At 32.7% G+C, this 16,630-nt stretch overlaps 1 protein-coding gene across 2 annotated transcripts; it reads left to right on the forward strand.

The window, feature by feature from the left end:
• Positions 1–6,073: 6,073 nt before the first annotated feature.
• Positions 6,074–16,126, forward strand: LOC143555457 (2-oxoisovalerate dehydrogenase subunit alpha 2, mitochondrial-like). Of its 2 annotated transcripts, none has more exons than XM_077045001.1 (9): positions 6,074–6,423; positions 11,631–11,768; positions 12,088–12,270; positions 13,308–13,465; positions 13,550–13,649; positions 13,852–13,963; positions 14,480–14,619; positions 14,712–14,897; positions 15,896–16,126. In XM_077045001.1, exons 1-9 carry the CDS (start codon positions 6,178–6,180, stop codon positions 16,061–16,063), a joined length of 1,431 nt encoding a protein of 476 aa, XP_076901116.1. In that variant the 5' UTR covers positions 6,074–6,177; the 3' UTR covers positions 16,064–16,126. The 2 variants fall into 2 exon arrangements, with proteins under 2 accessions (XP_076901116.1, XP_076901117.1); XM_077045002.1 differs by having other exon boundaries at positions 6,264–6,423; positions 11,627–11,768.
• The last annotated feature ends 504 nt before the right edge of the window (positions 16,127–16,630 follow it).

The following is a 16,630-nucleotide window of genomic DNA, read 5'->3' on the forward strand; positions in this document are numbered from 1 at the left end:
TTGTATGGACGTAAGTGTAGGACACCTGTATGTTGGTCTGAAACAGGTGATAATCAATTGTCAGGACCTGAAATTATTCAAAGAACCACTGATCAAATAATACAAAATAGTGAACGATTGAAAGCGGCGAGAGATAGACAAAAGAGCTATGAAGACATCTGTCGCAAACCGTTATAATTCAAAGAAGGAGATAGAGTGTTACTCAAAGTGTCACCTTGGAAAGGCGTAGTAAGATTCGGGAAGAATGGAAATTGAGTCCACGCTTTGTTGGATCATTCAAGATACTCGAAAGAATTAGACCTGTAGCTTACCGACTGGAGTTACCTGAAGAAATGAAAGCCATTCACGACGTGTTTCACGTATCCAACCTACGCAAGTGTTTAGCCGACGAAACTCTTGCAATGCCTTTAAAGGATGTTAAAATCAACGAGAAGATCAAGTTTGTAGAACAACCAATTCAAATCGAAGATAAAATGATTAAGTCCCTCAAGCGCAAGCGACTCAAGCTCGTGAAAGTCAAATGGGATTCGAGATGAGGACCCTAGTATAAGTGGGAGCTCGATTTAGAAATGAAGAAGAAGTATCCCTATCTATTCCAATAATCTCGAGGACGAGATTATTCAAAAGGTGGGGAGGATGTAACACCGCGTAAATAACCCTATTAGAAATTAGCCAAAAATGTCTAACTTATAAGTCTAGGGATTGGAAATGAAAAATCTGAAAATAGGGATTCATCACGATACGCGACGCATAGTAAATCCACCCATCGCATATAGCGATGGACTTGCACATCAACCCAGAAATGGGCGGCGTAACGATACGTTGCGGCTTAACCAACAAGGTTATCGCGTATCGCGATGACCACGTTAAGTAACTGGGACATGTGTCCAACCACGTGTCAATACGTGGCACGATATGACAGGCCACGTGTCACAACGTGGCAAAGGCGGTGTGATATTGCGGCGTCGCGATACGCGACGGGGTAAAGAGAACCCATCGCGTATCGCGATGGGACGCAGATTTCGCCTATAAATAGGTGATTACGGGATAGAGCCTCATTCATCCCAAAAACACCTTCATTTACACACACTTAGTCTAGGGAAGCGTGCCCGATTGCTGTGACGAACCGACGTTCTGTTTTCTCGTAATTTGTGCAAGTTAACGAAGCTATAATCAAGTAGCAATCACATAAGCGAGTAGATCAAGATCCTACCATCAAGCTGTTACTCTTTTCTTAGTATTATCAATCCGAGTATCCGTGTTAATGTAGGAGCTACGTTTAAGTTATTCAAATTATAAGCTTAAACATCAATCGAGGCTATCGCCTTTAACCTTGAAATTATTTTGTAAACATTCACAAACAAGTTTTCATAAACGTTACTTCGTAACAAAGGAATGTTAACAAAAGATATATTTTGACGGGCATGTAGTAAACTGTAAGGGTAATATCACTAGTAGTAAGTTTCTTGCTTAAGGAAAAGTAATTCGTACATATCCCAATCAACCGAGGGACCCGTTTACTTACCTGGAGAAACTTACCAATGTGTTATAACTTATTAAGCCAAAGCATGCTATATCAAATGCACATGAAAACAAAGTGTTTTCATTCACAATCAAAGTAATAAATGATTTTAAGGTTAAGCTTAATAGCTTAATCAAGAAACACAATCCATTATTTATACGAACCTATTTATATTTAGGTTAAATATCATTCACATTTACATTCAAGAAGGTTTCAAATGCACACCGACAGTACAGGTGAATACGTTAACCTTTACAAATAGTCAAAACATATTTATACTCGATAAGATGAACGGGTGTTTGTCTTAACGAGTCAGTCAACGTTTACATGAGATTACGTGAAATCTAAAACGTTATAACGCAAAGTAGAAAATAAATCAACTTAAACGATTACACATGTGTCTGGATGCATACATAACTGTTCAACCTAATCAGTCAAAGGCTACGTGGCCACAGGTTAACAGTCATAACTAGTTCTCCATTAGGGCTACGTGGCTCGGGGAACATTCTTGTGTGTGTAGGGCAGTGGTACATATACCAGAAATAGAAATATTGCTGCCGAGCTTGTCAAGAAAACTATATTTGTATTATAACTGTTATTTAAATGATTTATAGAGTCATACGTGTTCACCAGCACATAGCTGACGTATTTTTTTCAACCCGTTGCAGGTAATTAAGTAGTAGTAGTAGCAAGGATTGGAGTCTTTATGAAGATAGAAGCGCGTTACAAGATGGCTCCGTTTTTTATAATCTAAATCCTTGTAATATGAAACATGCATTTTGTAAACAAATACTTCGGTATTTAATTCCCATGTAAATTAATATTATATTTAATCTAAAGTCTTCCGCTAAAATCAACCCATAAACTCTGATATATTTACAAAGCATGTACCAACTTGTGGTCACACGCCTAGGCCCTAAGTCGGGGTGTGACATTAGAGTTCATCAAGAGTCAAACCGAGTTAGGGTTTGAGAGTTGTAATCCGGGACTTAAGTAAGCTGATTGATGGGTTATAAAACAATTTGTAATAAAATTATAAATGTGTTAACAAGTCATAAACAACTTGGAAGGTTGAAGACAAATCATTCATGTTTAAGTTTTGTAATACTAGATTTAAACCACTTCACAAGTTGACCCGTTTAGTTTTAGGCCTTCTCTATTCAAACACCCATTTTGTTGTTTGGACACCCTGGCTCACCTATACGAGTCGTATAGCTCACACTACTCGTATAGGTGGCAGATTTTTGTCGGTATCCATTAACCAGTTAATACGAGAAGGCCTATACGAGTGGAGGCTTAAACGAGTTGTATGAGCTGCTATACAAGACAATTTGAATTTTTATATACGAGTGGAAGCCATACGAGGTGAAAATATAAAGAACGGGAAATCAGAGATGATAAAACCCGTAATCTTTAATCACGAACGTCCAGCTCTTCACCGGCTGTTCTCTTGCCTTCAAAATCATCACAAGACACGAAAATATGCTTCAAGGAACTCCAAATTCGTCTGGTGGCAGCAAGTTATGTTCAAATTTAAGTTAAAGAAGTTTTTATGCCGAAAACAAGGCCCAACAAGTAACCAAAACGAACTAAAAAAATATCATCAGCTGCAGATAGGCGCTGCGCGACCCCCATTGCTTCTGAGGCCGCGCGGCGCGGCGTGTCATAGTAGGGGGCCGGTCAGACCGGCCCGGTCTGATCGGTTCTCTGTCCGGTTCCTTCCTGACGCGTTCCGGATCTCCGTTTTGGCTCTTTTTAACTCGTTTTTCGCCCTTTTCGATCACGATCAACTTTCATTGCCTACGAAACATAAAATTGTTAGTAGTATACAAATCTCGACTAAAAACGAACAAAAACTATTAAAATATTAAATAAATTATACACGGGAAACTTAAATATTTAGCATTATATCAATGGCCAATACGAGATGACAATTTTTGTCCTTTAACCACGTTTTCCAAGACTGATTATACGAGTCGTATGGGCTTATACGAAATGAATTTTAAATTATTTTTTTCTACTGACATTAGTTGCATTTATTTGGAATAGATAAAGTTGCTCTTTTATTCAAACGCAAATACGAGCACTATTGGCTATACGACTTAAATTATTAAACACTAGAAATTCTCACTATAAAAAACATCTATGTTGTAACCCTTTTAAAAATATTATCAAAATTTTCTTATGAATAACCGAAAAAACAATTATTTCTCATCCCATTAGACATCTGGAATATGAAGGGTGTCTGATTTGTGATGTCGGGTGTCTTATTAATAGGACCCTAGTTTTATTACAACCCAAACGTTAACTAACAAATCAAACACATCAATTATTATTAATACCTAGTAAGAATAAATACTTCTTGTTATATAAAATATTAAAATGCATCTTACGAACATCTGTTCTTTAGAGTTTTGTTACTATATTTTTATTCTTTAGACTTTTATCAACATACCTTTTTTCCTTTTTTTTAACTTTTGCTACTCACCAAACTTTCACATCTTTACACTTTTGCTACATGACTTTTAGTCCTTTAACTTTGGCTCCAAGACCAGAGTATGCCGGTTTAAAACAGTTACATATAGAGGGGTTGGATCCTTTCACACAACAAGTTCGAGTCTCGACATCACTTGAGGTCTCCAAGTTATACTGATACTAATATTAAGATTTTTCTTTAAACGGTAACTCATACACCCATATTATCTATATAGTATAATTAAGAAGTTTGGTGTCACAAATGATTTTTTTTTTATATTTTATTAATTTTGTTTTGTATTTATGTAAATTATTTTTATATATAGCAATTGTGATACCTTGGTAAGTTAGTTGTTGGTAATGGTAATTTTGTTAATTCTTAGGAATGGAAAGTTGGAAGAAACTCATAATGTAGGTTCAAGTCTCATAAGACAATTTTTCTTGATCCTTTTTTTTTTGCGTCGCAGGTACTTCATTGGGACACTTAGCGGCACCTTATTGGTGTAAGAAATATTTTTTTTGTTTTAGTTCTGGTATTGTACGAATTTAATGGAAACCGACTGAATTCTCGTAGAATCAATGTGTTTTGTTTTATTCCAGTATCGAAACAAACGTAACGAAAACCGACCGAATGCCGATTTTGTTTTTTTCTTTTACATTTACGGTATCGTAACGAACGAGACGGAAACTAGCCGAATTTGCGTAGACTCGCCGCATCAACACTCGGGATCGACAACGGTCGGGTTTTATGAATGCTCGAGTTTTACCAATCGACGTTGCTCCATTGGTCCATCTTAGTTTTTATAATTTTTTTGTTTAGTTTAGGTAAAATAAAGCAAGTAACCGAAATCGACCGAATTAAGTCGCGTCAACTTAGCACCTCTAAGCTTGAAGCCGATACTCTTGGGTTTTACTACTGTCCGAATTTACTGACCTACCTGGCGCAACGCGCCGGGTTAAACACTAGTTATTATATATAACAATTAAGATCTTTCGTGTCGTTAAGTCCCTATTGGGCCACTTGGCGGTACAATATTGGGTCATTTGGCGGCACCATATTGGTTTTCGTCATTTCGTTTTCGTTTTCGTTTTTGTTTTTATTTTGTTACTTCAGATACTGTAACGAAAACCGACAGAATATCAATTTTATTTTTGTTTTTTTTTTAATTTTTGTTTTAGTATCGTAACGAACGTGACATAAACCAACCGAATTCGCGTACTCAATGCATTTTATTATAATTCTGGTACCATAACGAACGTAAGAAAACCGACCCAATGCCAATTTTGTTTTTTTTTAGTTTTTGTTCCTGTACCGTAACAAACGTGATGGAAACAGGCTGAATTTACGTAGACTCATCATCTCAACGCCCGTGATCGACAACGCTCGGGCCTTCCCAACACCCAAGTTTTACGACTGATTCCACCCATTGGCCACCTCGATTTTTAGTTTTTATTTTTTGTTTTTAGTACTGGTATCATAACGCACATAACAGAACCCAAAGGAATCCACTACGACTTACCGCCTCAATGCCAGTGACCGACAACACTTGGGTTTATCACCACCCGAGTTTACCAACCTGTCTTGACGCAACGCGCTTGGTAAAACACTCGTTTAGACTATTTGCCTATAAGGGCTGCCGTTATAGTCTTTATCTTGGACATGTAAGGCTAAGTTGGAGGGCCCCAACACCGCGCATAAGCGGTATGTTGGGCGGCATGGAAGTGACATGTAAGTGTTTACCGGGGAAGCAAGAGGAATTGTGGTAGGGGCATGGTGCCCCTCTCTCGCTCTCTCTCACACACATATATAACATGATAAGGAGTTTTAAATCAGAAAGGGATCTTATAAAGGAGCTCTGTTTTTTACGTGACGATACCGTAAGTCACTCCACAACGAATAGCCTAATTAATAACACAATGAACATTTTCCATGTGTGAGTAACACTTTTTAACACATACCTATTATTGTTGGGCTACAAGCCACCAACCCCGCCCGGTTATAATATTTAGATGTGGGCTATTAGATGGCTTATTTATAATAACTCATGTGCATTAATCAATGTGCATGTGTAATCAATAGATTAATAACGCTATATACAAATCACATACCCATCTAACACTTCATTCTCACATTCTTCTTCCCATTCTCTGCTAAAAGTATCTAGCTAGCATAACTGAACATGACTATATGGCTGGCCGTTACAAGAGGCGCCAATTACCGGACAAAAACATTGATATCTACAGCCTTTCGATCGTTACGAACCTCCCTCGCTACTTTCGCTTCAGGTGATGCACGTGAAGGGACTTACCGAAAGCCGGCTTATATGTCATCAGGCACCTTTCACAGATCTTGCCACTTTGGTGCCTTGGAAGCTCGTCAACAAGTAAATCTCTTCTCAAGCGATGATGAGGAGGAAAAAAGCCAGGTAAATTAATTTCTCATGAAGGTACATCTAGTTATGCATGCATATACGTACAGTGACAATTCGATATTTTTGTTCTTTTGCCAGCATTTTACCGTATATATATTAGTTCTAAAAAATATATTATAAATTATGTTTTTTTTAAATGATTTTTATATAGATACACGTTGTTTTATATGGTTTAAAAATATGTTTTTTACATTGGCATATGTAAGGGCATATATATATATATATATGGGATGGTTCAAGAGAGAAATGATATTACTGCAAGAAATGCGAGAAATGAATATGAGCCACTAGTTTTGTTTTAAGTTTTAAATGTTTAAAGCTAAATAAAGAAAGTATTAATATTATCTTTTCTTCAATTAATATAATTAATAAACCATTATACTTATCTACTTAATTAATATAACTAATTAAATTATTATAATTGGAAAATATTAAGAACTCATTTATTTTCATAACTTATTTTTTGTGTCTTAAATTTTTATCCTACATAAGTATAATTTATTCATACATTAAAATTTCTTTCTATCCAAAACTAATTTCTTCCAACTTAATATATTAATATCCATCAAAACATACTTACATTATAATGAATAATACCAAAAAACTATTTTACATGTGTTTGCATTAAAATCAACAAAAAACATACAACATACACAAAAACGTATAATCTACACTTGTTCTAAGAATAAGACAACATATAACCTACACACGAAAAACATATAACCTACACACAAAATTTATCATCAATGAAATACACACGCACACGAAAACATATGACATACACACGAAAAACATATAACCTACACACGAAAATTTTATCTTATACAAATACAATTTATTCATACATTAATTTCTTTTTATTCAAAACCAATTTCATCAAACTCAACATATCAATATCCATCAACACGTAGTTACATTGTGATGAATATTACAAAAATCTATCTTACACATTTTTGCATTAAATGTCAATAAAAATTATACAACCTACACAAAAACATATAACTTACACTTGTTTGAAGAATAATAAACATATAACCTACATACAAAAAACATATAACCTACGCATGTGTAGGATATGTGTATCTTTGTGTAGTTTATATAATTGTTGATGTCGAATTACATATGTAAGTTGTATGCTTTTTGTATGTTGTACATTTTTATCGTCAAAACAAGGGTAGGTTTTATAACTTTGTGTAGGTTGTATATTTATTGTTTACATTTAATGGACACATTTGTACGATATTTTTTTATTATTATTTATGAAAATAATTTTTATAGGAATACAAATTGAAATATATATATATATATATATGATGTTTTGATATTTAGTGTTAAAAAACATGCTAATAAATTGAGTGGAAATTATCTTTTTTAATATAAAGAATAGTAGCATATGAATAAATTGTATTTATGTTGAATAAAATGAAGAATGTGTAAATAAAAAATAAAACTAAAGTAGTGTTTTTATTTTTTTAATTATTATATTTAAATTAGTAAGATATATTAATTAGAGAGAGATTTATTATGGTTATATTAGTTGTATTAATTAGAGAGAGAGAGTGCATTTATTGTTGCATTTACATTTTTATTTATTTATTTGTATATATTTAAAACATAAAATAAAACTAGTGGCTCATATTCATTTCTCTCATTTCTTGCAATAATTTAATTTCTTTCTTGAATTTAAACCTATATATATATATATAGGATCAGGATCATGAGAGAACCTTTTTGAAATTGAGAACCATTTTAAACCACAAAAACCCAAAAATAAAAAAAATCATAAAATCAAAAAAATACAAAAATCAAAAAAGTAAAAAAGCCAAAATTCTTATTTTATCATCCCGGTTTCATAAAAAAAACCTCGGTTTAGCTAAATTATGTACACATATGTATAATATATACACATATGTACATTTACATGTTTTTTTGTACATATGTGTATAATTTAAGATAAATGATACTGTACATATGTGTATATTACGTAACTAAAGATTATATAAAATTATACGTATGTGTATACTACGACGTTTTTTTTAACTTTTTTTAATTTTTTTTATTTGTTTAATGAAACCGAAATGAAATATAAGAATTTTGGTTTTTTTTACTTTTTTAAAATTTTTATTATTTTTTATTTTATGATTTTTTTAAATATTTTTTTAAATGTGTTTTTAATGGTCTAAAATGGTTCTCAAAGTTCTCAATTTACAAAGGATTCTCTTAGAATCTATATATATAAATATATAGTTTCTATTAGGGTTGTTCAGAATTCGAATTGAACTCGAAATTGAAGGTTCGAATTCGGTTTTCAAACGTTTGAATTCGATTTATTAATCGAATATGAAATTATGATTTTAAATTCAATTTGAATGTCGAATTAAAATTATATACATATACACACACATATAATAAACATGTTTCTAATGATTTTTGACATACTTGGATTAGAACTTCTAATTTGAATCGAATTGTTATGAAGTTTGAATTCGAATCAAATCAACCGAATCTAATTTGAATCCAAGTTCCAAAAATAAAAATTGAACGATGTGATTTTATTAACTCAAATATTTGAAATTTGGTTCGTTGAACGCTCATAATTTGTATATAGAAAAGCAAAATTTTAAATACTATAAAAACAAACGAGTTGGCTCGAGGTTTTTATGAGTGAAGCATGAGCTAAACAATCAACTGGCTAAGATAAGCAAGCTGAGTTGCTTCGTTAAGAAAAAACTTATGGTCTTTGAAGAAAAAAATGTTAATTATAAATTGAAGATCAAATGAGTTATTACATGGAGTTGTGGCTAGGGTGCTTTACGAACGAGTCAAGTCGAGCCAATCAATTTAGCATGTCAACATGTGTTTTATTATTATTATTATTATTATTATTATTATTATTATTATTATTATTATTATTATTATTATTATTATTATTATTATTTCAAAAGCATACATACTAAATAAACTTTTTTATAAATAATATTTATATAAATATTCAAAAATTTTGAGCTGAGCTTGAGCAGATGATGAAAGTTGAGACCAAGATTGTGTTATAAGGGCTCGTTGGGTCTTCGAATTAATCTTCAATTTAGGCTAAATTAGTCGAGCTGAAAATGTTTAGCTTAAAATATTTCGTTAAATGTTTTAAAGACTTGAGTATTTTATATATAATATTGTTCAGTAACATGGTAAAATAATTTTTAGAATAACAAGGGACATGCTTTTATACAAAAGTGGTATAATAGAAAAGAAATGAGAGCATACCGTATTTGACTAACTAAAAATAGTTTTAATACAGATGTAATCAATAGTCATATGTAGACAAGGGTGTGGGTGGTGTTCACAGTTTTCTTTTTTGTCTTATACAGACATAACTTTTATCACAGTTTTTCGTACGATCCTCGAGATCTTTAAATGACATACTTATTTGGGGTTGAACCCATGACCACCTATCTAAATGGTTTACCGTCTTTTAAATGGATCGTCCATAACTCTTCCGGGATAATTTACCCAACCCAAGAACTGCATTCCCAATTCCAACAATTAATCACCTGGCAACAAAGAGTATAAAAAGGACTTCCCAAAAGGGAAGGGAGTGAGGGACCCTTGTCTTTACATACAACTATACAGGGTCGGTAAAGGTAATTAATTGGTTAATTGCTACAAATCAAACTAGATATAATAATAAATGGTTAGCTAAACGTGGCCCCTTGTGTACTTGTCATAACTCATCTTCTATACTTTTAAAGTTTTAATTCTTTTAACAATGTTATTTGACATATTACTAATCTCTAACATTTTTTGTAAAGCTTATCATAATAGTAATATTGATTACTTTTTGTAAAGATTTTTTTTTATTTTCTCTCTTTTTGTGTTTATTATTCTTTATCATAATAATAATGATATTTATTATATTTTTAAAGAAATAATGATATAATCTCTTTATAAAATCAATAAAACGATTTGTATATTCTTTTTCTTATTATGTCTCCCGCCCGATAAAAAAATCCTTTGAATATATTTTGTTAGGTTCAGACATATAAGATTATTATCACATTATAAAAGAACCAACTTGTTGATCAAGTCGATGTTGTTTAATCTCTTTTATTGATTTAAAACAATGCGAATTTTTTTAAAAAAATGTAAGCTACCTCTAAAAACAAAGTATGTAAACACTTTTCTTTTTAAACTGTATTAAAACACTTTAAAGAAAAACTCTTTAAAGAATAAAAAAAACTTTTTAAAATAATAATGATAATAAAATATAACAAAATGGTAAAGGAAAAACAAAAGTGTTTAAATCGTATTAATGCAAAACTTGGGAAAAGAAAAGAGGTATATTTAACAGCACCTAATAATAAACCATTTAATTGATTTTGAAAATCTTTCTATGTTAATATAAAACCTACAAACTTTATGTTATAACTGCTAAATATGACTAAACCTTTTAGCAACATTTTAAATAGCCAAGATTATGAATAAAATATATAGCACATGGCTTTGAATAGTTATAATGAATCTCTCATATATGTCTAAACTAATGTGTTACGTACTGATCTAGAATGTATATTAATCATGTATCATTTCTTATTAATATTTTACACAATAAAGTGCTTCATATCATGACCCTTTGGAACCATATGTCAATGACGACGTTGTGTGTCTTGAACTTGTTGATACAACAAATTAACCATTATTTACTTGACCTGACCCATCGAAAATTCTGACGTCAAGTCAAGAGACCTTTGAGCAATGAAGAAAAAATATTGGATCCGTCATTTTCAAGAACGAGTAAATGATTTTTGTTTCCAATTTCATTAGCCGATGGAAACTTACCATGAGGTCAAAAATTACAAATTTCCTACGTTCGATCAACAATGAAATTATCTTCTTAATCACAAAACACAGACGACTTAGTAAAACTATTAAAAGGAATAATAGTAAAACAAGTCACTGTTGTTTTTGAAATACTCCTAATTGTTTTCATTCCAGAACATCTCTTCAACTATATTAAACCTTATATATATACAGGATATGCATGAACAAACTATTACTATTATTTCTTTTTAATGTATAAGTGATCAATATTATCTTAAATATGGAATTAGATAAGGGCTAAATCAAAACATGAAGCAATTTGGAATACTATGCCAACGATTTCACTCATCTAAAGGTTTCGTTATGTTTGTTTATGATCGAGACAGGTTTTGGATTTTCCTGGTGGTCCGGTTCCGTACACTTATGAAATGAGATTTCTTCCTGGATCATCCGAGAAGCGGGTGCAATGTTACCGAGTTCTAGATGATGATGGCTACCCACTTTCGTCTACCGAATTTCAACATGTATACATCCACACTCACCTATAGGGGTGGAACCAAAACTTACAGGTCAGAGGTTATCATAAAGTTATATCCTCTACCAAATACAACTAAAGGGTTCAACTCATATTTTTTTTAAAAAAAACAACAAATATTTCTTAATCAAATATGAACGAATACAGCTAATGAGTTCACCTCATTTTTTTTTCGATAAAATAATTCGACGAATTCCATGTGACCCGTTGGTTCCACCCCTGATTCTTAATTGGCACAAGTGTTCAAATCTAGGCGTTTAAGCGACTAGGTGCTAAGGTTGATACATGAAATATGGACTCTTGTGTAGGTGAGCAAGGAAGTTGCAGTGAAGATGTATAGTGGCATGGTCACCCTTCAAGCTATGGATACAGTCATCTATGAAGCACAAAGGCAAGGGAGAATATCGTTCTATATGACCTCGTATGGTGAAGAAGCGGTAAACCTAGGATCAGCAGCAGCTCTTAGTGATGATGACATAGTTTTACCACAGGTACACCACCATAATATTAATTAGATTTTCTTGGTAAGAAAATATCTAGAGTGAAAGTACCAATGTACATCTTTCTGTCCTAACCATCCTTCAACCGCGGATATGACGATCGTTGAAACATTTTAATAATTAAATAAAAACTAAATTAAAATTATTTTAGAAAACTTAAACATTCATTAATAAAAAAAATTACATCATTCATAAAAATACCATAAAACATAAATTAAAAATACTAAATATATAAACAAAAAAATTAAATCAATTTTCCACATTGGATTCGCTAGAGTCGAAGTCATGATGTTGAACCAGACCGGAACCACAAACATGAGATGATCTTTTAGAACATCCTACGTGTCGATGTGATTAAAACAAGTGTTTGTAACTTGGTTTCAGTACTGATGACGTGCCTCTATAAATGCTTCTACTTCGGCCGCTCGGCACGTGTGGCTATGTAGAATATATTGGTTGAATTTCATAAGTTTGGGTTTCAAAACCCTCCACTTTGAACAAATTTGACGTATCGTATGGCCTACACCAAAATTGGTTATCCGTTCAATGCTCACAAGACCGTTGGAGGATCAGGGAGGGTGACATCACATCCCCATTCGGGGTGTTTTTGTTTGGCAACGAGCCACACGGGGTGGCATTCCCGAATGGGAATGGGCCTGATGGTTGGCTCGTTACCTAATCAAACAGTACACCTATTTTCACTGCTAAAGAAACCACCATCAACACACACAAGCTGTCTAAGTGATAAAGAGCTAGTTGATGTGATGCTTCCTCTAAAACCTTATCTTTTACAAAGTTAAGAGGCATCTAGATGATTTCTACATTTATAAGACACATTTTATCAAAATTAAAATGATACATATTACTTCCTTCAATAAATAATTAGGCCGAGTAAGACCAAGTTTAGATACATGATAGAAATATAGTAAAGAAGATATAAAAAATGTATTAAACAAAATGTGAAATATCCAATGGATTAAACTTTAACTATGAATGAGGATAAGGATTTATGAATATCGTATGTGTAGTATCGAGAACCTGGAGTGATGTTGTGGCGTGGCTTTGAGTTACAACAATTTGTTGATCAATTCTTCGGAAACAAAAATGATCTCGGAAAAGGCAGGCAAATGCCTACGCATTATGGATCGAATAAGCACAATGTCCTCACCGTTTCAGCGCCTTTAGCGTAAGCCTAGCAAATTCATCCTAGTAACACATCAATCTGTTTGTATATTAATGAATACTTGACTAATTCATTATTCTGCATCAGGACACAGCTTCCTCAAGCGGTTGGTGCTGCCTACTCTCTTAAAATGGATAAAAAGGATGCATGTGTTGTAACATACTTTGGGGATGGATGCTCAAGTGAGGTATATAAATTTCATATATCTTGTTTTATTTTTCATACAGTTAACTTGTGTACAAAGATTAATAAACATTTTAACAATCTATCCATTCTTATATCATTAATTTGATGTTTTACACGTTTTATTCAAAAATATACAATTCGAAATAACGGATGGGCTATTAGCGTGCATACTCTAATAAATATTGTATCTTGTTCTTTTGTAGGGTGATTTTCATGCCAGTTTAAACTTTGCAGCAGTTATGGAAGTCCCTATCGTCTACGTATGTCGCAATAACGGATGGGCCATTAGCACCCCTGTTACTGAGCAATTTCGAAGTATTTTTTTTTCACTCAACTTTCTTATAATTAATTTCCGTAATCTATAGACTTAGATACATACGGTTAGAAGTGTGATTCGGTTAACTAAAACCCACAACAAGTTAAATTGTGGACTAAGGTCTGAATCCAACTTCTCGGGTTTATGTTTTAAACCCCTTGATACTTGTCTAGCACGATCTCTATAATCATCCAACTTTAGCAGGTTATTGTTGCCGATGCAGGGCTAGCCCACTTGGTAGAGGCACATGTCTCTTAGAAGCGAGGTCCGAGGTTCAAACCTGGACAATAAAATAGTTTAGATTTATTGATGCAAAGTAAAGCAACAATAATAATTTTGCTAGGTTCTTTTAAGCTAAATAGTTTAGATCATACACTTTTGACTAGGTTCTTTTAAGCTAAATTTTATTATTCAACTCAATTTTGCTAAAAAAAAAGTGTGTAAATCTTCATCGAATATAACATGTTCTCTACTTATATTATTAATTCGACCGACATACACATATATTTTCGCAGGTGATGGCATTGTTGTTAAGGGGCAAGCGTATGGTATCCAAAGCATAAGAGTTGACGGGAATGATGTTCTTGCTGTGTATAATGCGGTCCGGGCAGCTCGAGAAATAGCCATCAATGAACAACGGCCAATATTGATTGAGGTATTAATAGAAAACCTCCAAGATATTATCATTTCAATACATATGCCTTAACTGCATACAGTTCTCTAACCTTTTATGTCATACATGCAAAGGCCCTTACATATAGAGTGGGACATCACTCAACGTCCGATGATTCTACAAAGTATCGACCTGTAGATGAAATTGAACACTGGAAAACCGCACGAAATCCTGTATCGATATTCAGAAAATGGATCCAAAGATGTGGTTGGTGGAGTGATGAAGAAGAATCCGAATTCCGGGCCAAGATTAGAAAACAGGTGCTTCTTTTGATCCACGACTCATTCATGATAAATAACTTGACCTCAAAACTTGGTTTAAATAAAGTGTGAACCCCTTTAAGACGTTTACATAATAAAATAATGACTAAATAGTAATCCAAATTCACAAGATTGGAAAGTCTAATAAAAGTTTAGTGACTTTAGAGGTGAAAAAAAACTATATGTGACTTTAGTGAAACGCTAGTTACTGTTATCTAATGTTACCCCTATTTTATATGTTTGCACGCTCATTTTGTTACTCTTAGTTTTTTTTTCTCCTAATCATGTTGAAATACAGCACTATAAGTTTTAAGTTTTCACAAACTTGAATTCTTGTGATCAACTTAGATTGTTGTTTTTAGTGTTTCCTTACAACCACTACTAGAAAAGGAGATGTTTTTTTACAACTGAATTCGTAAGAAATTTGTTGGAAAATCCAGTTTCTAACAGTTTTCCAACAAAAATTTACTTTGAAAAAACACATGCTTGAAAATCATTTTCAATCATTTTCCAACAACTTTTCTCACAAAATTGCTACAAAAGCATGTGGTTGTAAAGTTAACTTCCCACAAAAACTATTTTGAGTTAACATGATATTTATTAGATAATATTGTAGCAAAGTTAGAGCTTAGTTTTTGTTGGAAATCTGTTAGAACTACTTGTCGTAGGAAATTTTTGTGGGAAAATGACATGTTTTCTAGCTGTGAACGCAATGTTGTGACATGTTTGACAATTTGGTCTGGATGGGCTGAATTTTATATTATTGATTATGATTCATGGCAGGAAAGAAATAGGGGGCTCAAAAGGGTCTAATAACCCTCTGGCCATGGCCACGAGAATTTGTTGGTTTTTATACGCAACATTGAGATTTTTCTCTAAATATAATTTAGATTTTGAACCCTCTAGATATAGTCTTTAAAGAAGATAGGCTTATAATGACCACTCGATGAAAAAGTCCTAGTTTTGTCACTCATTCATGAGATGGCTTTTGTGTGCAGGTGATTCATGCAGTTCAAGTAGCTGAAAAAACAGAAAAGGCTTCAATTGGAGACATATTTAGTGATGTGTATGAAAAACTACCCAAAAATCTAATGGAACAAGAGAAATTGCTTAAAGAAACAATAAAAAAGTACCCACGAGACTTCCCAAAGGACGCACCTTTATAAATTTGAATATTCATGAAGCTAAATATTTATTATATATGTTATGTAATTCTCCATGTTTAAGTTGATGAGAGATACATTTTGAGGTCCTCTTTCAAATGTTTTTGATGACACAAAATCAATAAGTTGCAATAAATTTAATAACGAAGAATATTTCAGATTAATTGTTGAGGTTTTAATGAATGTTCATTTCTTAAATTCGATCATCTAAGATCAAAAATAGTTATTAGCACTAATATAGAAGCACAATCATATTCAGATAAATGCACAAGGTGACTGTATAAAATAAAATACTCTAGGTCGGTTAATACGCCTAGCTCCTAAGTCCTAACATATATGGCTAAGTGCTTCTCAGGACGTCATGGCACTAGTACAAATCTGATTTTTTGAAGTGGTTGTTTTTTTATTTTTTGAAGCGGTTCCAAATACAAACCGCCTCATAAATTAAAATAAACCAAAGATTTTGAAGGACCGCCTCACGATTGGAAACAAACCGCTTTTACCTTGCATTTTGAAGCGGTGCGCCACAATTCAAACAAACCGCTGTTTATAAGCATTTGAACTTTTTAA

The sequence above is a fragment of the Bidens hawaiensis genome, unplaced genomic scaffold, assembly GCF_021521415.1.
Source record: "Bidens hawaiensis isolate Kalapana, Puna unplaced genomic scaffold, B.hawaiensis_p1.1 tig00018132_1, whole genome shotgun sequence".
NCBI classification, from domain to species: domain Eukaryota; kingdom Viridiplantae; phylum Streptophyta; class Magnoliopsida; order Asterales; family Asteraceae; genus Bidens; species Bidens hawaiensis.

What these genes read in the sequence shown, in the direction of transcription:
- LOC143555457 (XM_077045001.1), top strand. Translation starts at nt 6,178, where the DNA reads ATGACTATATGGCTGGCCGTTACAAGAGGCGCCAATTACCGGACAAAA. An exon ending in ATGAGGAGGAAAAAAGCCAG is followed by an intron (nt 6,424 to 11,630) that starts GTAAATTAATTT and finishes TGATCGAGACAG; the next exon opens with GTTTTGGATTTTCCTGGTGG. An exon ending in ACCGTTTCAGCGCCTTTAGC is followed by an intron (nt 13,466 to 13,549) that starts GTAAGCCTAGCA and finishes ATTCTGCATCAG; the next exon opens with GACACAGCTTCCTCAAGCGG.